Source organism: Micropterus dolomieu, linkage group LG12, assembly GCF_021292245.1.
Source record: "Micropterus dolomieu isolate WLL.071019.BEF.003 ecotype Adirondacks linkage group LG12, ASM2129224v1, whole genome shotgun sequence".
Lineage (NCBI taxonomy): Eukaryota > Metazoa > Chordata > Actinopteri > Centrarchiformes > Centrarchidae > Micropterus > Micropterus dolomieu.
In genome coordinates this window covers 14440592-14465378 of record NC_060161.1, presented here as the reverse complement: position 1 = coordinate 14465378, position 24787 = coordinate 14440592, and the positions used below count along the sequence as shown (strand labels likewise).

At 43.5% G+C, this 24787-nt stretch overlaps 2 protein-coding genes across 3 annotated transcripts; one reads left to right on the top strand and one right to left on the bottom strand.

The window, feature by feature from the left end:
• Positions 1 to 700: 700 nt before the first annotated feature.
• cct7 (chaperonin containing TCP1, subunit 7 (eta)) lies at positions 701 to 7669 on the top strand. Of its 2 annotated transcripts, none has more exons than XM_046064272.1 (12): positions 701 to 773; positions 2103 to 2186; positions 2298 to 2367; positions 2458 to 2564; positions 2692 to 2870; positions 3034 to 3205; positions 3384 to 3548; positions 3645 to 3833; positions 5045 to 5142; positions 5220 to 5352; positions 6419 to 6625; positions 6768 to 7669. In XM_046064272.1, exons 1-12 carry the CDS (start codon positions 768 to 770, stop codon positions 6996 to 6998), a joined length of 1641 nt encoding a protein of 546 aa, XP_045920228.1. In that variant the 5' UTR covers positions 701 to 767; the 3' UTR covers positions 6999 to 7669. The 2 variants fall into 2 exon arrangements, with proteins under 2 accessions (XP_045920228.1, XP_045920231.1); XM_046064275.1 differs by lacking the exon at positions 701 to 773 and adding an exon at positions 958 to 976.
• Positions 7369 to 23184, bottom strand: hspa12b (heat shock protein 12B). Its single transcript, XM_046064271.1, has 14 exons — positions 22868 to 23184; positions 20800 to 20863; positions 20277 to 20359; positions 19222 to 19346; positions 18951 to 19137; positions 18254 to 18358; positions 17969 to 18085; positions 16401 to 16578; positions 13330 to 13416; positions 11979 to 12083; positions 11644 to 11902; positions 11403 to 11506; positions 9557 to 9747; positions 7369 to 9482 (listed from the first exon to the last, which is right to left on the bottom strand). The coding sequence occupies exons 2-14, from the start codon at positions 20843 to 20845 to the stop codon at positions 9009 to 9011; spliced, it is 2061 nt and encodes a 686-aa protein (XP_045920227.1). The 5' UTR covers positions 20846 to 20863; positions 22868 to 23184; the 3' UTR covers positions 7369 to 9008.
• Positions 23185 to 24787: the final 1603 nt, after the last annotated feature.

The following is a 24787-nucleotide window of genomic DNA, read 5'->3' as shown; positions in this document are numbered from 1 at the left end:
TTGATAACATCGTTGTCAAATAATTTGTTAAACTTTGGTGTAGTGGCCACAAACACACGGGACAGGGGAAACAATAAAACATCAGGTGTGAAGTGACAGGCCTTTAATATCAGTTATTGGAAAAGTTTTTACATTAAACTGACACTGGAAGTCAGCTTGGGGACTTTTTTTTAGTTACATGTCATCTCTCACCCCTCATTTCCTGTCTGTCTCTACTGTGTTCTATTTAATAAAACACATGTACAAACATCTAAAAAAAAAAAAAAAAAAAAGAAAGCAGGGTGACAGAAAAAACAGTTAGAAAAATGGTGACACGCGTGGATGAGACTGATGCAGCAGGCTGTCAAACACAAACTCTTCTTGGCAACTACTAATGCTGAGTTACACCTTTTAATAACAGGGCGCGGAGCTGCGTATACAATCCATCCTTGACCTCAATGTCGGACTGGATAATAAAGTGAAAACTATACTGTCATTTCAGTCCGACTAGATTCAGTCTGCTGCATCAGTTAATCGTTCTCACTATTTAATTATTTTTTCTTGTATTTATGGTTCGCATTGAATTTATTCATTTAACGTATCGTTCATGTAATTTGGAGTTGCAAGAAAATCGCAACCCTTCATAGCACAAAAGAAGCTACAACAGAAAATTGATATCGTTGACAAAACGCTGCATCGTGTTCGTGAACGCAGCCCGGAGGGTGTTAATGTCGAACTGAATTGTGGGATTGGGTGCCGGCGGAAAGCTTCTCGAAGGAACCGCAAAGATGATGGTGAGTGAGTTAGCATCCATGCCCCAAAATCAAACCTATAATCCGTATCCATCCTGCCGTTTGTCTGCGAGCATCCGCATCCGGACTATTGTTAATATAAATGACTCTCTCTTGGCGGTGTTGGGAAGCTGTTATTTTGTGAAAAGGAATTTTTAAACGATTGCATCGTTTGTCAGACTGTGTTAGCCGCTCGGGGTTAGCAGGTACCGCTGGGCGTATACGGAGATGCTAGCTAACATGTTAGCTGTTATTGAGAAAAGATAAAGTACCCTTAGCTGGTCATTACAGTTTGTACTTGTAATTCAGGGTACTTTGTTTCAACTATAAGTATGTCATTGTTTTTGCGTTTATTGCGCATGTAATTGCAGCTTTGCCAGCGAGCTTATTGTCAGTCAGCTAGCCTCTTTGTATGAGTGGCTGCATAAGAAACATTTCTAACTGTCCTGTAAGCTCCTGTAAAGGAGCTCGCTCGGACAGCCGGTAAACGTAAATGTGTTGCTCAGTATCTGCGCATTTGTATTTGTCCAGAGGTTTGGTAGCCATGTCTGAGTGAAGAGGACTGATGTAGAGCAGCAGACAAAGACCAGACACAGTCCGTGACACTCATTTGCCAAATCTGCTGGCTAATAATAAGGAAACCGTAATATGTGTTGTACGACTGAGGACTTGTGACATGCAGACTGTAAACAGACATCCGGCTTTTTGACAGTGTCACACAGCTGAATGTCCGATGGGTAACAAAAGCATCCTGCAGCTACAGTAACCAGCCTCAGCCTGTTGTGTGTTGCGCCACTTATAACCTTAAATGGTAACGGTGCGATGGCTGTAATCAACATCACAACAATATAAGTTGTTCAGATATCGTGTTACAGTATTAATACCATGAAGCATGCTCCACAGTATTTACACACCTACTAAAACATTACTTGTGATAGTTTTTAAATAGTTTGCCTGGTATAATAACAACATTAGACATGATGTGATATTATCACCACAATATGATTTCACAGAAACATGATGAGCAGTAACACTGAACTGTTTCTCAGCCATCGTTTTAACAAATGAAAACCACCTTACCTGCCATTCACACAGCAGTATTTTTTGCCGTTTGTACTAAACTTGGTCGCAATCGAGCTTAGTGCTGTTGCCACCGATGTTCATGAAGAAGCGAACTATCCGTTGTTGTGCAAGCAGGAATCACATTTTTGTAGATAACCACGAGCCACTACTCCAGGATACCAGACTTATTTTAAATTAGTGGTTCAGCTTACAAGAATTGTCTCTTCTTTTTGTTCTGTTGTCAACCAACCTCTTCCCCTCTCTCTCCAGCCCACACCGGTTATTCTGCTGAAGGAGGGGACAGACTCATCTCAGGGCATTCCCCAGCTCATGAGTAACATCAATGCCTGCCAGGTCAGAAAAACAGCCTTTCTCTCCGTGGTTGTGTGTTTTTCTGTGTGTAGTACGTGCTTAACTAAATATGCTTTAAATCCTGTATAAATGTACCCGTCGGGTTGTTTTTAGGTGATTGCTGAGGCTGTCAGGACCACCCTGGGACCCAGGGGGATGGACAAACTGATGGTGGATGGCAGAGGTGAGGAGAGACGGGTAGACACAGATAGAAAAAATGGGATTGCAGGATAAATTCATCCTCACCAAGAAAATGTCATTGCGTTTTATCCAGGTAAGGCCACAATCTCCAATGATGGAGCCACCATCCTGAAGCTGCTGGATGTGGTTCACCCTGCAGCCAAGACCCTGGTGGACATCGCTCGCTCCCAGGATGCCGAGGTGAGAAGTGTGTGTGGTTGATTAAGGGAGGATGTCACAGTTTCAAGTTCATTGAAACTTTAAACTGGCACCACCACCGTCATAATAGGTTTTCATAATCTCTTTCTGTCCTTTGTCTCACCCTCAGGTTGGGGACGGCACCACCTCCGTCACTCTGCTGGCTGCTGAGTTCCTGAAGCAGCTAAAGCCATATGTGGAGGAGGGGCTCCACCCTCAGACCATCATCAGAGCGTTCCGCACTGCCACCGCCCTCGCTGTCAACAAGGTCAAGGAGATTTCTGTCTCTGTGAAGAAAGACGACAAGCAGTGAGTACAGAGCAGTTTCTCCATATAGCAGCGGCTGTGTCTACTGTCTCTCCTGCGAGCAGTATATTAATATTGTGTCCTCAGGCCGAAGTTAAATTTAATTTTTTAAAGGTGGTCTGGTTTCACATTTTCAAACGTACTGTTTCCCTCTCTGTCCTCTCAGAGAGCAGAGGCAGCTGTTGGAGAAGTGTGCAGCCACGGCCCTGAACTCCAAGCTAATTGCCGGTCAGAAGGAATTCTTCTCCAAAATGGTGGTGGACGCCGTCATGCATCTGGACGAGCTGCTGTCTCTGAAGATGATTGGCATCAAGAAGGTCCAGGGAGGAGCCCTTGAGGTTTGTATATTTTACCTTTTAGAGAAACAAGTTCATGCGTCGGTCATGGAAAATTTGGGTTAGCAAGTAAAAAACGACCCAAGTGAGCTGCACCTTAAGGTCGTCCTGCTCTCCTTTTTATTTATTTTTTTTTGGTTCCAAATTCACCTGTCATACTTAATATATTAAAATTTCACAGGATTCCCAGTTGATTGCTGGGGTTGCGTTCAAGAAGACCTTCTCCTATGCCGGGTTTGAGATGCAGCCTAAGCGCTACGACAATCCAAAGATTGCTTTGCTCAATGTGGAGCTGGAGCTGAAGGCTGAGAAGGACAACGCTGAGGTCCGCGTGAAATCTGTAGAGGTATGAAGCATCAGAAATAAGAGCCTTGAAATGTTGTTTGTCTCTCCTCCTGGCTCCCCGTGAAAGAGATTTGACCCTCTTTCCTCGTTTCTGCAGGAGTACCAGGCCATTGTGGACGCAGAGTGGAACATCCTGTACGACAAACTTGAGAAGATCTACAAGTCAGGAGCCAAGGTGGTTTTGTCCAAGTTACCCATCGGTGACGTGGCCACCCAGTACTTCGCTGACAGAGACCTGTTCTGTGCTGGCAGGGTGCAGGAGGAGGATCTGAAGAGGACCATGATGGTAGGACAGAGACAGACTGAATACCCCACGTCTTTAAACCGCACATCTGAATAATATACCAGAATACCTGCCAGACTGTCGGTGCACCACATGACCTTCAGATGTTTAACTGTTAACACTAGACTCACTAACCTCTGCACAACGGACTCCTCATCCGAATCTGCGTCTGAGTGAGGCCCAAACGTGTAGGCTGAGGCTGAATCTCTCCAATGATGCTCACTGCTCTTTCACTGTCGACCTAGCTGCTGGTGGTGGGCGGGGCATTCATAAGCCGCTTTCATACAGAGATCCCGCAATAAAAGCGGAAAAATATGTCAATATGCCGCATTCGCTCCTACACGTGTACTTTCACAAAGCAATCCAGCTTTCCAGAACCAGCGGTGTAGAAAAGGGCCGATAAAGTGTAACACAACACCGGCAATGCTGACTGTGTCTTTTTACACAGACGTCGTTCCGGCTCTGTTCCTACAAATGTTCCCGGCTCAGAGGCGGATCAAATCGGACTCCCCTTTCCGGCTCCGTAGCTTTTATACAGTGGGTATACATGTCTAGAGGGGAAGTTTAAACACATCTTCAAATTTATTTACAGAAAGAACAAGTTTCTCTTTTAATAAAGAAGAAGATGATGTGATTTTAAACCAATTGGGTTTTTTTTAAATTAGTATTTCCATAAAATTACGTTTTACTCTGTTAATAAGATAAGCACTTATTGCAGTTTTACTATTATCTAGGGCTGATCCCAAATAGTCGAAGATTCGATGGGCGGATGTAGTGTAAAAGCACTTTGAGTGGTCAAAGACTAGAAAGGCGCTATACAAATACGGAGCATTTTTATTTACTTGCTGAAGAGACGGAGCCCCGGCTTCACCGGTGTTGTGCCGAGTAGTCCGCACCTCGCGGGACATTCGGATAATTTATCACCGTTGATGAACCACACAAAGAATATTTCATCATTTTTAAATAGCTGGTTTCTTGAAATAGACCCGTGAGGAACCGCAACATGCATGTAGTTGTCGGCATGCACGCAAAACTCACACAAGACCGGTGAATGACAGGCGAGAGAGAAAAGGGTCTTCCAAAAAGCCTCAGTTTAGCTGGAAATTTACAGTGTAAGTTGAATGAATGGAGCCTGCAGCTTCTCAAGATTAAAGCGGGGCCACCAAAATTTTGTATGTTAGAAGGAGCTTGATAGTGTGTAATGTGACCTGCAGGCCTGCGGTGGCTCCATCCAGACCTCAGTAGGCGCCATGACAGACGATGTCCTGGGACAGTGTGAACTCTTCGAAGAAGTCCAGCTTGGAGGAGAGAGGTAAGAGTGACGAGTTAAAATCGTTTGTCTTCAGAGAATACCGTTAGAGTAAACTCCCACCATGTCTGTGTCTGTAGGTATAACTTCTTTAAGGGCTGTCCGAAGGCGAAGACCTGCACCATCATCCTGAGGGGCGGAGCAGAACAGTTCACAGAGGAGACGGAGCGATCGCTGCACGATGCCATCATGATCGTACGCAGAGCCATCAAGGTCAGTTGACACATGAAAGTTTTCCAGTGAGTGCAAGAAGGCTCATTAAAATATAACGTCAAATATAACATTCTAAAGTATAACCAGTCAGGACAAACGCTTTTAAACTCTTTAAACCTTATTTTGAGGCAAAGTCTTCAAACCTTTTGAGCGATTTTTATCAGATTTTATTGCTGGGTCCAGTCATGTAGTTTTTATGTCCCGGTGACCAGTAAAAGTGCAGTTCTGTCTCTCTCCCCATTCGTTCAGATAGGAGCCTGGTCTTGTTAGTCAGAAATAGCTTCCCGGAGGTGTTGCCAAGATGGCTGACACATACGACGTACAAAGCGATGCACAGACGTCATTATTTATTGACTAATATCCATGAGCAAAATGTATAAATGAACATCAGATTGGATTATAATGAAAAACTATAAGCTTTGCTTGACCATTGAAAAATGAAAAGACGCGATAAAGTTCGCTACACATTTAATAACAAACTGGATAAAGCCGTCACATCTTAAAATAACTCCAGCACAGAGAAAGCAACACAAAAATAAAATCGCGAAAGTTTGGAATGTTATTAAAACATTACCAGCCGACAAGAGCTGCAGGACTCACGTCTGTGACGCCTGAGCATCAGAGGAACGGGATGTTAACGAGCTTTATTACCTGCTGTAATCAGCTGTTGCGCTTGTTTTGGAGAAGAGGAGACGGACTTCGGCTCTGTGTAAAAACTTCCTGACTGATGGAAACTTCAGACCCAGTATTTAGTGTAACTCCATCAGCTGTTCGCTGGCTGGCTGCTGTGAATAGCAATACAATTAATGCCGATCTCAGGCAGACATCGGCAAGACTTGTGTGGCTATCTGACTGTTGATTGTGATTTACTGGTTTGCAAATAAAAAGGGAGGTGGAAAAGAGAGGAGCAGTCGTAGAAAAACAGCCGATATTCTAAAGCCAGTAGCCTCTACTCGCCCATTCAGAAATTCACTGCAATAGTTTAGTATAGTTTCTTTGGTGGAAACGCAGCTACAGAAACAGATCGTTTTGATATTTGGTATAATTTATTGTTTCTGATTTCCAGAATGACTCTGTTGTAGCCGGTGGAGGAGCCATAGAGATGGAGTTGTCAAAGTACCTGCGGGACTATTCCAGGACCATCCCTGGAAAACAGCAGCTGCTGATCGGAGCGTACGCCAAGGCCCTGGAGATAATACCCAGACAGCTGTGTGACAATGCCGGCTTTGACGCCACCAACATCCTGAACAAACTGCGTGCCAAACACGCCCAGGTAGGACATTAAACACATCATCTCACTGTAAATAAGGCCCTTGGCATGAGTGTGCTTTTATGACCTTCAGATTTAGAAGTGGAACAAGGAATAAAATCGACTCCATTTGACTTTGTGTGCTTCGTCTGTCCTCTCGCTGCAGGGCGGTATGTGGTACGGTGTGGACATCAATAACGAGGACATCGCAGACAACTTCGTTGCCTGCGTCTGGGAGCCGTCCATCGTGCGGATCAATGCTCTGACGGCGGCGTCGGAGGCAGCGTGCCTCATCCTGTCAGTAGATGAGACGATCAAGAACCCACGCAGCAGTTCGGATGGACCTCCAGGTGGCGCTGGCAGGGGCAGAGGCCGCGGGAGACCCCATGCTCACTAAGAGGAAGCCGGAACAAACCCCATTTTAAACTGGCATTGAGATCCAAATGCAGATAGATGATAGAAGATTGAGTCTTCCGCACCAGTCAGGTTATATTGAAGCATAGATGCAGAGATTGTGTTGAATGTACCTTGACATGTTTGATCTGTGTTTGGATTTGAATTCTAGATAAAATGAGGTGTTGTACCCAGTCACACATAAAAATGGCAGGTTCTGTGGAACAAACGGGGGAAAAGGAGAAGTTCATCTCGCAATTTTGAGACCGATTCTTTAGATGGCTGACAGTTATTGTGTTTTCTTTGTCACCTGTAGATTTTTCTTACTGAAGCTTTGACTTAACGTCTGTAACATTTCAAGCACTGCATCTTTCCACACGCAGCCATTTTATTGAGAAATGATACTGAAATACAAGCAGAATGAAAGCAGTTCCCCCCTTGGTTTGGAAACAAACACACTCCTGTCCCCCTCCAGGTCAGCTCTTCCTCGCTGACCTGAAGGAGCTGTTCCATAATTTCTAATCTGGTTTTGTGTAATGTGACAAACTGATGTGTAACATGGAAGATAAAGCACTGATGCACGGATGTCGAGCAGTTCTGAACCATTCACTGGTTACGCTGTGTTAAACTATTTATTGGACCATTCTTATCAATAAATTCACAGCTGAAATCATACAATTGTCTGAGTTATTGCAAATATCTGGTCAAAGGTGGGGACCAAATCGATTGATTCCTGATGGTGTGTTGATATCAGTGGCAGGTTTTCTACATGAAACAAGTGGTAAAAATGTAACTGTTTATTTTAGTATAAAATGCATGGCCATGGGTCATAAAATGAGGATAAATGTCAGTATTATGCTTTGTTACAGCATTTTGCAACCTGCACAGTCATTGGAAAATAACTCAGAAGAAACAAGGTAGGGTTAACATGTTGAACATGATACAGTGATTCCTGTTCATCTTGTTTCTTCACGTGAACATAAACGTGAATACAGTTAATTACAGCACACACACCATAAAGGACGTGACAGTTTGACGTCTTCAGGTGGGAAAGTTAAAGCCTTTTTTTTGGCAGGGGTGCATGTGGTCAAAAATAGATTTTCAGTAGGACTATTTACTGGATTTACTACACACTGAAGGTTCATTCTTGACCTTAGAAGCAGGACTTTCACTCAACGTCCACTTTCTTTCTCCAGGCTAGTAAGTGGACCTTGAGTTAAGCTTCTCCTATCGGATCAGGTAATTATAATCTGGGAAAATGTGTGAATGGTGACCTACTTTATATGAAACATGCATATTATGCACTAATACCACAGTCCTTCCCAGTAAAGGACCCGTAAGTGAGTTTTGATGCATCCAGGGAGTTTTTTTTTTCTTCCACGAGGGTCATCAGCTTGTAGTTCAGTCTTTTCACCACTAAGGGGCGCAAAATCATACTTGGAGAAACAAAGCTGCAGTCCAGGTAGTTGTGTCAATAGCTCATGCGTGGATAGTGAAAGAGGATACAATGAGGTATCAGAACTTGCGAGATATACCTGTGTAACTCATTATGTGAGGGAAATGTCTTCATATTTAACGATTAATGATTTAACTCTAGGTATTATAATCCATTATGTAGAGTCTTTCTAGGTAACTCTCAAACTGTCTGCAGAAGTTGAAACACTCCTTGGACAGGTTGAATTATTGGAAGGTATCTGTTCGTTGCACTCGGCCACCAGCTTGCATTAGCTTTCACAGAGTTCACACAAGTGTTTCTCTGAAGCCAGACAAATTCATGTCTTCCTTTCTGTACAGAGAAGGCGCCCTGCCCTTCAGTTGATGAGATACTGACTCTTGAGCTTGTGAAGGCTGGAGAGCTTTATGAAAAATGTCCTCCTTCTTTAATGAGCTAAATGTTTGCATGTTTCTTATAATGCAAAACAAACGTCGCCCACTCCCACAGTACCGCTTTTTCTAAAATTATCATCCCTAGAATCAGTTATTCCTGTTCCTCGTCTCCACTTTCTGCTCCTCCTCAGTTAGACAGGAAGTCTATGGAAGCCCGGACGGAGCGGTTAGACATGATGTCAACGGCGGTGACTTTGATCTCTGTGTCTCCAAACTGCATGGTCGCTCGGATCTCTCTCCTCTCTGGGCCTCCTGCTGCTGCGCCTCCCACTGCGCCCGGCGGTGGTAACGGTTCCGGCAGGTCTAAAGTTACCGTCCCGCACTTCCTGACTCCAGGATCGGATATGTACGTGACGTCGTCCGTCGTGCTGCAGTAGATGTTGATGATGATCTTCCGCTGGCCCAGACGAGCAGGCGTGTAGCTCCGCCTCACGACCTCGCCCAGAGCCACCGACTGGTCGACGGAGACGAAGCGGTCGAGGATGTCGGTGCACCACTCGCGACCTTCCTTGATGAGGAGTTTGTCGCGAGGGTGGCGTCCCTCCACAAACCGGTTCAAGACGCCAACGCCGTAGGTCAGCGGGCATCGACGCACTCTGACCTGTAAGAGAGAGCACGTTACAACGTGGCATGAAAAAACTCCTCCGGGACCAACAGGTATTCCTGAACACTCACCACAGTGGGGTCCAGCCCGAAGAGCACGGCACCCTTCAGTATGGTCAGTCCAACATCGTGGGGGATGATGATGCGACACGTCCGCCCAATTGCTTTCTGGACTGCTTTCTGCAGCATGGGCGACTCTGCAAAGCCGCCAACCAGGAAGAGGAAACGCACGCCTTGCACCTCCGGCTTTACCATCAGCTCCTCTGTCCGTGGAGAAAAAGGTGGAAGATCTTGAAAATCATTTTGCTTCATTGGAGTGTTCAAAGTGTGTTCTTGTGTTCGTGTGAGAAATTAAGGAGGAAAATCAGTGAACATAGAAACTGAGGATCTGGAGGAGAATTACAATCCGTGTACCCTGACTGATGTTTCACCAGGGAGTATTGATTTCTACTTCCTTTTCATCAGCTACACATGGTATGTGTAGCTGATGAAAAGTCTTCTAGTCTGTATGTCTTCGATTTGATACATGTGACATCCATTCCTGCCTCTCACTCTTGGTCTTATGATGATCCAACAAAGGCCTGCAGAGCTAAATGCTACAAAACTGGCCCCTTTGGTTTTGAACGTACCGCTGGAATGTGACTGATTTAAACCAGGCACTCTCCATTTTTCTGCCAATGTTTTGTCTTGACAAGGCCAAAAACCAAACAATGACACCACTATCATCTAGAATAAGAATACTAAGGAAGCCATTATGCCTACAGTTTGTTTAGTTTGGTCTGACCCCTAAAAAACTAGGATGTGTACTCTGAGTCAGTGGTTCTCGTCAAGGCCCCCTAACTGACACAAATGAGGACACAGACCCCCATTTGACCCAGGGCCCCCCCCCAATAGCGTTTTTTCTTTTAGATATTACAGAAATTGTATGAAACCTAATAATAATCACACATTCTGTCACTGTGCTACTTATGGATGGAATCATAGTGAAAATAAATTACCCCCCCCCCCCCTTATGCCGGGTACAAACTGGAACCCCCTCAAGTACCCTGGGGGTCCCAGGACCCCACTTAGAGAACCACTGATCTAAGTGACACAGACAGTTTCAGCAACTTCTCATCCTGTGGGGTCAGAGGTTTGGAGCTAAACCCACTTTCCATTCTTCGTGAGTTAAAGCTGCACTAAGCAAAGTTTCTACTGTATATTAACAATGGATCAAATGACTGTACTGTGAAAGGACTCACTCGTAGTGATCCAAAATGATCACTTAACTCCACAGTTTTCCTCAGCTGTACCAAGGGTTTCAGCCTCTTTGAGCTCATTGTTTTGGTTTTAGGGCCCGCAACTTTACTGTCTTGTCTTGGACAGCTGACAGACAAAGTGAGCGACTAGCTGGTAAACACAGTGGAGCACTTAGCTGCTGAAGAGCCAGATATTATCTTTAAGAGTTGGTGGTGACCCAAACAGAGCTAAAAGAAGAGTCACATATGGACTTTCAGATTGTCAGAGACACGACTCCAAACGATTGCTAATGGTGCTCTGGATCTGCTGGATCTGTAAATAAGCAACTGTTTGCTAACAAGTTTAAAAGGTGCTAATATGTCAACAAGCACAAGGTGATGTTCACGTGTTGCCTCCAAGTGGCCAAAAAGAACAAAACAAAACTGATTAGCGCTGCTTTAAGTTTGACGCATCTCCTTAGACCCATAAACCTTTGTGTTTTAGAGTTGCTTAGGATTATGTTCTCATTTCTGCAGCATCTCCATCCTCTGGTATATTAAGGTATAAATTCAACAAAATAATGGGAAAAGGAAAGAAGAGAAAAGAGGTGATAATTTTTTTTGGAGTGCCTGCTGTGTATATACTGTTAATATGCGCGTCAGTGTGCCCAACCCTGTAGTCTGTACATGTCTTTTCTCACCAATGTGTTTGACAATATTGATGATGGTGGGCTGGAAGAGCTCGTTCATGGCTTCCTGTGTCAGCCGCAGCATCCCCTGGGACGACCACCTCACGATGTTCATGCTGACACCCACACAGAGGAGAGAGTTTGCGTTTGTACTGTTACAGAAATCAATCCGTTGCTTAATCAAACTGCTCACACATTCACCTATTGTCCCTCTCTCACACACACACAAACACCGATCCCAGCCCACACTCACTTGCTCCTCCTCAGGGCGGCCTCCACGCTCTGCCCCCTGTGTCTCTTATAATAGTCGATGAAAGAGAAGGGCAGGGAGATGTTGAGGGCGTTGGCCCTGCCCGGTGCCGCCGTCCGTTTCCTCGCCTCAAATGCGATGGTGAGGTCCACCCAGGCCGCCGGCCGCTTGGCTTTGAAGCTCTGGATGAAATCTTCGCCAAAGATCTGGCAGAGCATAGCTTCGAAGGCCAGGTCTACTCCGACGGCGCCGTAGGGGCCGCCTGGAAGAAAAACATACAGCTTTGAAAACTGTTGGCAATTTGGTTATTTTTGTGTTTCGGCAGATTGTGTTTGTACCTGAAGCCTTGTACAGCTCTTTAAGTGTTCCCTGTGGCTGCTCGATCTGATGGACTGTCAGGTCAACTGTTCCTCCTCCGCAGTCTGCAACAATATACCTGTCACCTGCACACAGAGTGCACAAACACACATCTAACACCTGGAGTGTCTTAGAAACATTTAGCATTTCAAAAAAAGCTGTTACTTTTGATAAATGAGAAAAATGCTTTGATTTCAGAGCCAGGAAATATTTTACGCAGTGCTGCAAGAACATGATGTTTCTCCTAAATTTGTAGGAGCACACAGTGGATGATAATGTGTCAGTTCAGTTTCGTGGAATGTCTAAATGTCATGTTTCCAGTGTGTGTGTGTGTGTGTGTGTGTGTGTGTGTGTGTGTGCGTTTGCGTGAAATGATCTCAACCAGTGGACGCTCAAACATAAACAACCTCCAGGCATCTGTGATTGCTGCGCTCCCTCTGCGTGTGTGTGTTTGCGTGTGTGTTTATATGATATGTGCAGCGATAAGAGCTGATTTTGGCGAAGTTACCCTGAGTTTAGCCGACCACACCCTAAACACAAAAGAAGGTAGAAGTAGTAGTGAGAGAAGTGTTAGCAACAAAACATTACAAATGTAGGGAAGAATGAGAGAATAAAACGCAAGAGGAGGATAACACAGGGTTTGTAGTCCTTTGATTTGTTTACAGTCCAGAGGCAGAGAGTCCCATGGGCTGGGTCCTTCTTGTGTGTGTGTGTGTGTGGACAGGAAAGGGAGCAGAAAGGTTCAGCTGGGGCGCGTGCCTCCTCAGACTGTCATCATGGCTCAACTGAAAAAACAAACTGTTTAAAAGCGGAGAACTGGGTGAATTTGATTGTCGATACATATTCAGCCATATTCAAGACATATTAGAATTTTATTCTTATAATATTAAAACCCCATTCTTGTAAAATTATGACTTTCTTCAAATTTTGACTTTACCCTGGTAACATTTAGCCTTTGTCCCCTCAAAATATTAAGACTTTGTCACATCCCTGGTCGTAACCAAACCAGGGATTAAATTTGGTTGGAGCCACAATTTGTTTTTTTCAATACACTAATTTAAACAGGCCCGGCAAACAGTGAACGCAGAGGGAGGTGATTATATGCAGGGAGGAGAAGTCAGAAGGTGAGGGTTAGTAGAAATTTCAAAGTAGGTGTGTCTGCCCCTCATTGTCAGCCTGCTGGGTTGAAAGTCAAAATCATCAATATCTCAGACATCTGCGCTCTGTCTGTCTCTCTCACACACACACACACACACACACACACACACACACACACACACACACACACACACACACACACACACACACACACACACACACGCAGCCACCTACCAGTCTGTAGCTCTGACCACAGCTCTCCGGTTCCACTCTCCACCAGGAAGGTCCTGCTGTGTCTGGATCGCCTCAGATGCTCCCTCGCTGCAACAAACACACACACAAAGCTAAATACACACAGGTACACAACTCACCTCTGTTTTAAACCCTTTCATATTTGAATGTGATCTCTGTTGCATACGCACGTTATTAAAACAGTTCAAACAGTTAGAGTGAGGCAAAAGATAATGTTCAATGTATGGCTCCCTCTCATTCTCAGGTACAGGGAGCAAGGTGAAATTGTACCTCACTTTGCTAAGAAGCAGTCAAGCTGCTGTGACCTTGTAGTACAACAGGTTTGATAATATAAAACAGAAAGCCAGTGGTAACAGTTTTGATTGACATCTTTCTTTCTTTATGGGCAGTTAGGTATGATGTGATCATGTATTTTTTTGGAGAGTCATTTCATAAGTAGGAGTTCTAGTCCCCCTGAAATATTGCTCTAGGCCTCCCTTTTCTAAAGAAAATAATTCAACAAGAATTTTTTTGGACTCTCTCCAGCTGTGAGCGCCAAGAGTCATCAACACCTTTCACCACCATGCACTGCTTTGCTGCATTCAAACATTTTAGTCCTTCTATATGAGCACACTGTAGTCAGACACTTAAGCTTTCGTTGCACTAATGCTCAATGCAAACTGGCTCCAGCAAAAACATAAACATTCTCACTTACCCAATGCATGTTATGTAGTTTATACTCCCAATCGTAAGGAATAAACAATATATAATCACAATGTTTTTGCATGACAGGAGCAATTTGTTGGAAATGAAGAACGCTCTCGAAGTTTAAACTTACTCTCCGGTCTTGATGTGTAAACCACCCAACTGGCAGGTCCAGAGTATGGACAGAGGCCAATAAAAACAAAGCACACTCAAACACAGCTGGCAGAAATGCAAAATACCTGACATCCTGTTTTACAGAGCAGATACACTTATATGCCTCCATACGTGCAAAATGAGACAAAATGGCTTTAAGATGAGAAAGTGTTGCAGCTCAAAGAAGGCAAAAGACGATGTTAGAATAAGAGAGGGGTAAAATAGATTTGTGGTAGGTTAAGAAAACTACACTTATTAAGCAACAATGATTACATTGTCGTGAAACCAACTACAAGTACTGTTGTTTTAAGGCCCTGGATGACGCAGGAGGTAATGTATGTGCGTCTGTGTGTGTGTGTGTGTGTGTCTTAGTATGGCGCTGATGAATAAGATACATGTCTGGAAACCATTTACAACTATTTGAAACAGCAGAAAAGAAAATGTATGTGTGTGTGTTAATGACTCCCCTGTGCTATCTTTGGAGACGAAATGAGGTGGAAGAAAAAGCTAAAGATAGTAAAAACCATCACCGTGATGCCAAGTGTGTGCAAATACTGTATGTGTATTTGTGCGGTGGTCTGTGTCTGCAGAGTCCTCGCAAAGTGTACGACCTGGCAAGAGAAAGCTGGAGAGGGAGCACAAATGCTAGAAACACAGGGAGGAAAGGGAAGAAAAATGAATGTGAGTGAAGGAGAGGGAGAATGACAGGCCTGGAGGGGGTGAGATCATAGTCTCATTGCACCTTGTTCCAATTACAATGTCCTGTGTTTAGTGTGTGTGTGTGGATGTTCTTTGTGTGTGCGCGCCAGTGAGTGCGTATGTATAAGTGGGCCTATGCAGGGGATTTAGCACGGCATGTTCATTGGCTGAGTTGTGCATCAGTCTCCTTTTTGCCAGTCTGAAATTACTCTTTGTTCCTTTCCTGCTTTTAAGTAGCATTTTTCTGTAAACACAAATGTTTTCAGTGCAGCTTTAATGTTGAGAAGTTATATTTTCATTGTGTCTTTTGTCCTTTAATGTTGGAAAGTTACACACCCATTTAAGCTTTTTGATCCACACACTATAGAGCGCCAAAGGATTTTTTGGATCTGGAGGTATTTTTCTCATTTGAGGTTTTCTTTTAAAGCTGCACTATTCAATATTTTTATCTTAATACTGGGTCAAATGACTATTTCTAATGTGAAAGAAGTCGCTTGTAACCCAAACCCACAGAGAGGAAACTCTGCAGTTCTCCTCAGCTCTATGGAGCGTTTTAGCATTTTTCAGCTCATTGTTTTGGTTTTCTGGCCGCAACTTTAATTTAAGAGAGGAGACTAAAACAGAGCTAAAAAGTGGGTGAACATTGAACTTACATTATTTGGATGGCCAGAGACCCAACTTCAAATGAAAGCTAATATTTTGTCAATGCAATTGTGAACAGAACTCTGAAAGTGAACTGACTGAAGTATTGAATGTAGTATGAGGTATTTTAGGTATTTTAGCCTCAGCTCCCATTTAGTTGCACTCACAACAGAATTTTAAGTCCATTGCACACTTGGAGTCATAGTTCATTTTGCCCCTTTGTTGTTTTTATGTGCATAGGTTTGCACCTTTGACTTCTTATCAAAGAACAAGATATTTAGTAATGCAGCCTCTCATCTTTCGCCTAACATTCTATATTAATTAATTATTAATATAGAAACCCAAGATAACTTATCCCACTTCACAAGAATGAACTGAAAAATCATATTGCCACATAATACATATAAGATATAGAACAATTTCCAATTGCTGTATGTTTTCATACAAAAAGTTTGTAGCTCTACATGTGTACACCCCATCCCACACACAGACATACACAATTGCAAAGTCATACAACAACCCCACACACACACACACACACACACACACACACACTCTCCCTCTCACACACACACACACACACACACACATTTCACAACTGCAAAGTAATTTGAGGCAAAACCACAAGCTGTATCTGTAGTCAGCTCTTTACCCTCAGTGCTCCCTCTTTTTTTCCACACACACAAACACAGTTCAGCCTTTGCAAAAAAAAACACAATTGAAGTGAAGTGAAATGAAACAACAACATTTCCAGGAACAAAGTGTGGTTTCATGCCTATGCTAATGACAAAATCTACAAGAAGACACTCTCTCTCTCTCTCTCTCTCTCTCTCTCTCTCTCTCTCTCTCTCTCTCTCTCTCTCTCTCTCCAATACCTTGTCTGAAGCTGGAGTCGAAGGGCCGGGTACCTTCCATGTCAAGGCCATTTGTGATTGACTGTAAGCTCAGGTCAATCACCTGGTGGAGGCGAAGCTTACGGCAGTAAATGGACGCAGCTTCGGGTTCCAGAGCGATGAGGAGCTGCTCTGGGCAGTCGGGAGACACTAGACCAGCCTGGAGGAGAGAAGAGAGACAGAAACATTTACAAGCAGAATCTTCTTATCCTGGAAAGATCTTGGTTATAATGAGATACGTAGGGAGCTAAACACGAGAAAGAATTAAGATTGAGAAAGTTACACATACTAGAATTGGGAAATTAAACTGCTCTCAGAAATCTACATACATGTAGATTCTGCTTTGGTGATATACCGATGCTAAGTGCCACTAGGAGGGGAGCGTTGGTATAAGCATTAATCATGTTGTATTGGGAGTAGAGTTGAGTGGCGTGAATGATGTGTGTGCGTGAGTGTGTGTGTGTGCGCAGGGCGGGGGTCTGGACACCACTTCCTGTGTTTGTACGCCGGTCTCCCTCATTGTTCACCTCTGATGACATCATCACCAGCAGGAAGCATACACGCCCCGACAGCCTCGAGCCAGCGCAGGGTGTGTGTGGATGTATGTCAATGTGCATATGAAAGTATGTATTTATGTATGTGCCCCGGTGGGTGAAGGGCAGATAAGAGATCTCATTGATGTGCATTGTGATAGGACCCCCTGCATTCCTGTCCATGTACGCACACTTCCTACAAGTCATTGTGACAGGTAGCCTACAGTATGTGTTGGTGAGAAGCTATACAGTGAGAACAGTATATATATATAAATATGTGTGTGTGTGTTTGTGTAAGTGATCTTCCATGGGAAAATTAATGAGCCTTTATCTCATGGTTCATACGCTTATATCTCCCTGTTGTTCTTCCTCTCTCTGTCTCTCAAACACACAAACACACACAATCACTCAGTCTGCTGTCTATGTGCCGTCTTCCTCTGTGTGTGTCTATCTTAAATAGATTATTAAATACAAAATACAACATACAATGCGGAAGTATTGTAGTTAAAGTGAGATACTTGCAGCCAGTGGTGACTTCACTTTGGACAATAGTCAAAGCCATGTATCTGGAAAACATCAACTTTTCATGTATGAAGAAAAACAGCCGTGTTTTAAGCTTAATGAAAATGTGTTTTTGGTAACTGATGGTGGGTTTTTAGCGGGTCTTTTAAGAAAAGATTCTCCGGGTAGAAATTAGGTAATACAGCAGTAAAGAAAAGATAAAGACACACAAAAACAATAGCAAAGGTAATAAAAAAAGAAAATTACACCACAATCAGTTCATAAATCAGTTAAATCTGCTATATACACATAAAAATGTACGTTCTCAACCCATCAAGCAACAAAAGAAAATGATCAAATATGGCTTTCAGTGGACAGTGCATGTAGACATTATGTATCAGGACGGGTGGTTGAAATAATGTAACGTTAAGAGGTTTTTTGGTTAAGATTGTAGCTTCGTTCAGTCATATCAAGCGCTCTATGTATGAATGGATGTGAGTGTGCGTGTGTATCTACCAGGTATGCAGCCTCTCTCATGAACTGTTTGGCAGGTTGTCGCCACACAGCGGGGACGGTGATTACCCATCTGATCTCCTCTCCCTCCAGCACTGACGACGACTGGTCCTTCACCTCCTAAAAAAAGGATCAATTAAACACTTTCTTTGGTAAAAGCTTAAAGATCGAGCTTAAGGTATGACCTTCCATCGAAGCAAATCTAGAGAAAATCACACGCATCAGTGTATGAACGTGTCCATCATGGGGCACCACACTGCTATCATAAACTGGGGCTTTAAAGTGCACCTTTAGAGCGTGTTCCCTGAAGAAGTGCAGGGCGTGAGCAAACACCTCGATGGCCCTGACCCTCCGACCGTTGACCGCCTCCAGCTCCGTCTCCATGGTGAGGTCCTGCAGCAAACACAGCCGCAACTGCTGAAACAATGCTGCAAGAACAAGTCATCTTTCTGATGCTTAAAGCCTTAAAGGGGGAATCCAGCAATTTAGGATTGATCTTTCACAAAGTCATGAGGCTTTCAAGACACAGAGTTAAAAAAAAAAAAGGAATGGTCAAAATTGAAGCAGTACAGACCGAAATACCCATTTGTTATTTTTTAACCCCGGGTGTGGTTCAAGCTCTAAAAACACTGGATCGTACACTTTCCACAATGCAACTGGATAGTGTTGGCTGGTGACGGCCATGTCTCTCAAATTGAACACACAACTTAAATTTTAAGTCTCAAGTCTAAGCCGTGACAACCCTGATGACATCACTATGACATCATCAGGGTCATTATCTCAGACTTTAATAAGCTCCTCCAGGGTCACTGACTACCTTATACAACTGTTTTCACTGGCTACCTTGTACTTGTACATGACTAATACATTGATCTAAATGTGTAATATGAGCATTTCAATCTGGCTGTATCATGTAAAATTCACTTTCTGTCACTACAACTCATCTATTCCACCTTTCCCATCTCATTTTCCTGATCTCTCTTACACTTGTGCTGTGGATCTTCATCTTGAATTTATCAAAGTAGAGCCAGTGCCGGGATTCCTCTGGGTCCAGGTCGTGGTAGAAGTCCCGTGCTGCAAACCCAAAACTGTGGAACCGCAAGTCAGGTGTCAGCAGCAGACACGTTGGGCTTTTCTGATTGGCCACTCCAGGGTCGCCGCCCTCCCAACGCCTGCGTGGATTGGAGGAAAAAGATGCCACGGGTAGAAAATCATAGGACAGAATAGGATCACAGACAACAAGCTCAGACTCTTACTTCATCATGTGTATGGCCTCTGAGTCCTGTGTGAAGCTGAACGCGTAGCCACTGGAGGTCGTCCCAAAGTCTATTGCCACGACAACCGAGAACGGACAGGACATCCTGGGTCTGACCTCCACCCTCTGAGAAAGATGGGAAATCAGGCCCCAGAGAGACGGACATTTGTGTGTGTTGAAGCTGGTTTTTAAAGCACAAGAGCTCCTCATTGACCTCCTTTTCATCACCTTCCTGCTCTTTATTAGCCACAGTAGAGCTGTGGCTCATGTGATCCCCTGATGTGTCCTCTAACGCCACCATGAGGCTCATATTTTTGTTTTTTTAGTGACATATCTAAATTATTATCTAGATAGATTGCCATGAAATTTGCTACGAGCACTTGTGTCTAGCACTGGATGACTTGTCCAGTACTTTGCTTTATGACTAAATACCATCAAAATCCACTATCCTCAGCTGTTTAGTGCTGATATTAGCATGCTAACTCGCTAAACTAAGATGTGAACATGAAAAACATTAGACCCGCTAAACATCAGCATGTTAGCATCATCTTTGTGAGCATGTTAACATTTAGCTCAAAGCACCGCTGCCTCAGTAGAGTCTTGGTAATAGTTCAACACTGAAAGGACGAAATTCTCATAATTTGTGACTCTACAATATCTACAAATATCACAAAGTGAATGAGCTAATGTGTGCTATCATTTCTTTATGGTGGCATTTAAAGCAATGTTTCTTACATTTCAGTAAAAACTAGTTTCTATAAGTGGAAATGTGTAGAAATTAGAAACTGTTTTCCACTGACGTCTCTTTCTTTTTTTCCTCCTCCTTTAGTGCCAAAGTGTATATTTTTCTTTACCTCAGATTGTGGTCTTTATTGGACACTCGTTTTAAGTCTACACTTAACTTTAAACTGTGAGTGTAAGTGTATAAACCCCCTTAATAGCAAGAAGTGGATGTGGGTGTACAGGCTGGTGTTTAAGAGCTCTATATTAAGAAAATAAGTAGAAAGAGGGAAGGGTGTGTAGGAGTGTCTGTGGTGAATGTGTGTGCATAGTTACCGGCGAGGGTGAGGGTGTGAGGGGTGTGATGCTGCAGTCATTTCTAGCTGTGGCAGGTGACGAAGGTGCTGATAAATTATCACCTGGGAATTAATGGAGAAGAGAAGAGAAAGTGGTGACTAACTGTTAAAATCTCATTATAAGGGTTTCCGCATTGGAAAAGCGCCACATGTACTCCACTGGAAAATGAACGGACTAGCCAAAAAAATCTGTGCTTGAAGCGATACACAGCCTTGGGAAACCTCTGTTATCACAAGGAAAGAGGCATCATTGTACTGTCACACATGCAGAAGACACCTTATTGTAAGCTCTCTAGATGCGAGTGATGTCGATTGAATATTTGTAATGAACTGGAATGATAGGAATGTTACTGGAAAATGATGTAAGTAATATTCCCAAGTGGGAGAGTGGCAAGGAAAGGTCAGCGTGTTCACTCTCCAAAAGATAAAGAGACAGAAGTGAGTCATTTTGACCAGGCTACCACGGTAATGAAGCATGTGAATAAACTGTATGTGTGTCTCACTGGGTATCTGCAGGCTGTTGGGGTCTGGCTGCACCACGTCAGCCATCTTTACAGGAGCCAGGATCTGCAGAGAAACACACCAACACCAACATGATGCATATGGAATAATTAATGAGGAAAACACTGCTTTATGCCCCCCCCACACACACACACTTTATCATGTGTGTGGCATTGAGGAGTTTTTTTTGTGATGAAGTGTTACGTAGAATTAGATTATAATAGAAATTTAATTAGGCCCAGTTCAGCGCACCGTGCCCTGGCACGATACAGAGCGATCACACTAGTCAAACGAACTGGACTTAAATGAGCTTGGACATGGTACTGCCTGGCTAGTGTGAGTACGCCCTAAAACGCTCCATGTTAGCTGAGGAGAACTGCAGAGTCCGGTGATCCTTTTCTGTTCATGAAAATGTGAAATAGTGCAGCTTTAAGTGATGAATTCTAATGTGGGGACAAATGGATGCCAATGCCAATCATCTTATACAGCACATATACAAGCACAATAAGATGGAGACAGTGACAGCTCAGTGGTTAGAGAAGGATGGTTGTCACTCCCTTGTTCACCCACTCACTTTTGCTTACATGATAAATAATAATATTAATCAATAATAGTAAAAAAAATTAGGCAACTAATTAATCATTGTCATTTTGTTCGACTGGGTAACGCATATTTTACAGGGAGATTTCGGATCTCAGAGAAAATGACATGATAAAATTACAGTGCACTAGTGAAAATGGAGTATTTTTGGACACACCAAAGATATTCATCAGCCGAGGACGGGAAGTAAAGAAGACACACCCGAACCATATTTCACAGCAGCTGTCACAGCGCACTTGAAGTTTGAGATCCCAGCTACTATAACAATGACTGGTTGCACTGGGAAGCTTTCGGGTGTAAGTTTATGAACCACACTGTCTGCCAAATACCAATTATGTAAATGCTACATGAGTGAGACAACTTTTTGTCTGGGTTAAACAGACAAGATGTGGACACGTGAGAGAAACGTTGACAAAGTATTGTGTACTCATCCAAAAGACTGATCCACATTTGTAACTGACATATTTTATGATCACAAGCACAGATGTGACGGAAAACGATAGACTCGGTGGGTGTGTGTGCATGAAACTTGAGAGAAAGACGTGTGTCTACTGTTTCAACTGTAGCCTATATATGAGTGTGTAATATTCATGAAGTAGTGAGTTGTCTCCATGTTGAATGTATGTCCTTCTGCACATGCATCTACTTTGTGTGTCTGTGTGTCGTATTGCGGCACTGGGAATCATTTGATCAGTCCATGATTTGAGCCAAGAGCAAACTAAACAGATGAGTGCAATGGAACAAAGATGTGTTTGTTTAAATCTCTTTCTGTGAGTGCGCGTGCGTGCTTGCCTGTGTGTGATTGAGTTAGTCCGACGTCCTTTCTTTGCATAAACACGCATGCAACATCTGCGTGCATTTACTCAAGCATGTGCCTGAAACATTTGAATTTAATATCTGCTTGTGCATGTGTGCACCATTGGCGTTCTCTCACAGTATCTGTCCTTGCTATTTGACGATTAAACCAGAGAAGGGATGAATCTCCACATCTCTCCCCTGCTTCATCCCCCATTGCACATGCTTTTTTCTTTCCTATTTCCTGCCTTTTCTCTCTCATCCCGTCATCTCTTCAAGATCGATGTGCAGCGGACGATTTACACTCCCCCTCTCCCTGCATTGTTTTCTTTCTTTCTCTCGTTCTCAGACGCACGACTGAGATCTAGCAGGGGATCAGCAGAACAAGCGACTCTAACTCTCCTCAGCTGTTACATTTGGGGCCGATTGTGCAACACACTCCACTTTTATGCACCAATAACAATAGAGCTCAGGAGTATGTGGAGGTTTTTTAAACATTACTGGCAAGACAGGCTTTAGTTGTTCTCATTATCATAGCAAGTTTATGGCTCGGAAGCTTGAAGTTTTACATTTGGCAAACCAGTTTTTAAAAAGCGCATTCAACCTCCACAGCAACAACAGCGACATGTCAGCAACAATTATAAATGCAGTTACTTTCTTTGAATGTTAACTCACCTCTTTGTATGCTGTTGCAACACGATGCCCTTGTCCTTTTTTTGCTTCTCCAAAAGTAATCCCAAACTCTGGAGTTTGGCAGTCCAAAGTTTGGAACCCGCCTCCTGGGAGGGAGATGGAGAGGAGAGGAACAGGAGGATATGAGAGGATGCTTTTCTACCTTGTTAAAAACGTAAGACTTCCCAGCCGACGTGAAATTGGAATTCCCTATTTGGAAAAGCTCACTGCAACGGAGGTTCTGCAAGAGACTGTTTTAAGCTCACAGTGAGATGTGATGGATGGAAAAAAGGACAAAGGACAAGTTTTATCTTCTTCTTCTGCCTATTGAGGTTCTGAGTTGGATTTGCAGTTCTGTCTCTCTGCAACTGAGCTCACCGCCTCTCCGCTCTGCACAGGAATGTCAGAGAAAAGTGGTGACACACACACACGCACACACACACACACACACACACACACACACACACACACACACACACACACACACACACACACACACACACACTCGAGTTGCAGGAGTGGGAGGGCTGTGACAGCACATAGTGGGGGAATGCTGGGCGATATACCTCACTGGGAAATTGCTCTGTGTGTGTGTGTGTTGGAGGGTGGAGTATTCCTGAGCAGGCGGTGTATCCCAGTTAAGTCATCTTGCCCTTTTTTACCCTCCCACTCCTCCACACGTATCCTTCCTCAGTTTAATCATCTCTTCCTGTCTTCCTCTTTTTATTTTGTCCTCCTTGTCTCCTTTCACTTCTTTTGTCTTTTTAACTTTACTTTCCTTGTTAATGTAGCGGCTCCCTTAACCTTTTCACAACATCTATTTACAGCTTTCTAACCTTGCAGACAAAATCAGGAAGCAGTCAGGTGTGTTTGATTAACCTAAAACAAATAAAAAACTTAATTCATTGTGGGGGGTTGTTAACTGTGGACAGAGCCAGGCTAGCTGTTTCCCTCTTGATTCCAGTGTTTGTGCTAATAAGTGAACGGGCTGCTGGGTGTAGCTTTATCCCACATACATGAGAGTGCTATTGATCTACTCTTTTAAATCTCGGCAAGAAAACAAATAAGCGTATTTCCCAAAATGTCAAACTATTCGTAAAATGAAAATCAGTTCAATATTTAAACGCATTTACTGCACTTGATACACATTAACCGTGTGTGTGTGGTTTGTATGTGTGGATCTTGAGGGCCACCTCAAGGCCTCAGGGATCTGATTTCCCCCCACTAGAGCTGTGATTGAAAGCATACATTAACCCCCAGTGCTTGCACACACACACACACACACACACACACACACACACACACACACACACACACACACACACACACACACACACACACAAGCCAGCCCCACTCCCAATTGGCAGAGGAAGTCAGACCTCTTGAGTATGTGAAAGAAAAGGCCTCTGGTATATATACACACACATCCACATACACTCAGTCTATGAGATTTCCAAATTGAATTAGGGCGTGTGTGTGTGTGTGTGTGTCTGGAAGCCATTACCTGGCATGTCTCCCCTTGCTGCCCAAACCAAGAGGCCCCATATGGATTCTGCCATCACCACTCTCTTTCTTTCTTCCTTCTTTGGCTTTATTGCTTCTTATTGTGTTTCTATATCTGTCCCTTCTCTACTTTGTGGGCCCTTCTTCTCTCTTTTCTCTTGCATCCATCTTTGTTTATAATTCCTATCCTGCATTCATTTGCTCCAGTTAATTTTCTAATGACTAACATTAGCAGTCAGTTGGCAGCATTTCAACCGCTTTGCAATCAAATCTTTTTAAAATGTTGGGAATTTGCCTGACTCCTCTGTTTGGCAATCAGCTTTGTCGTAATCTGTATTAGACCGGCTCAAACCCAGCAGGGGGGCTGCAGTAAAGCTCCTCCATCACCTCAGAGACATAAAACTGTGAGATCCTGAGTCG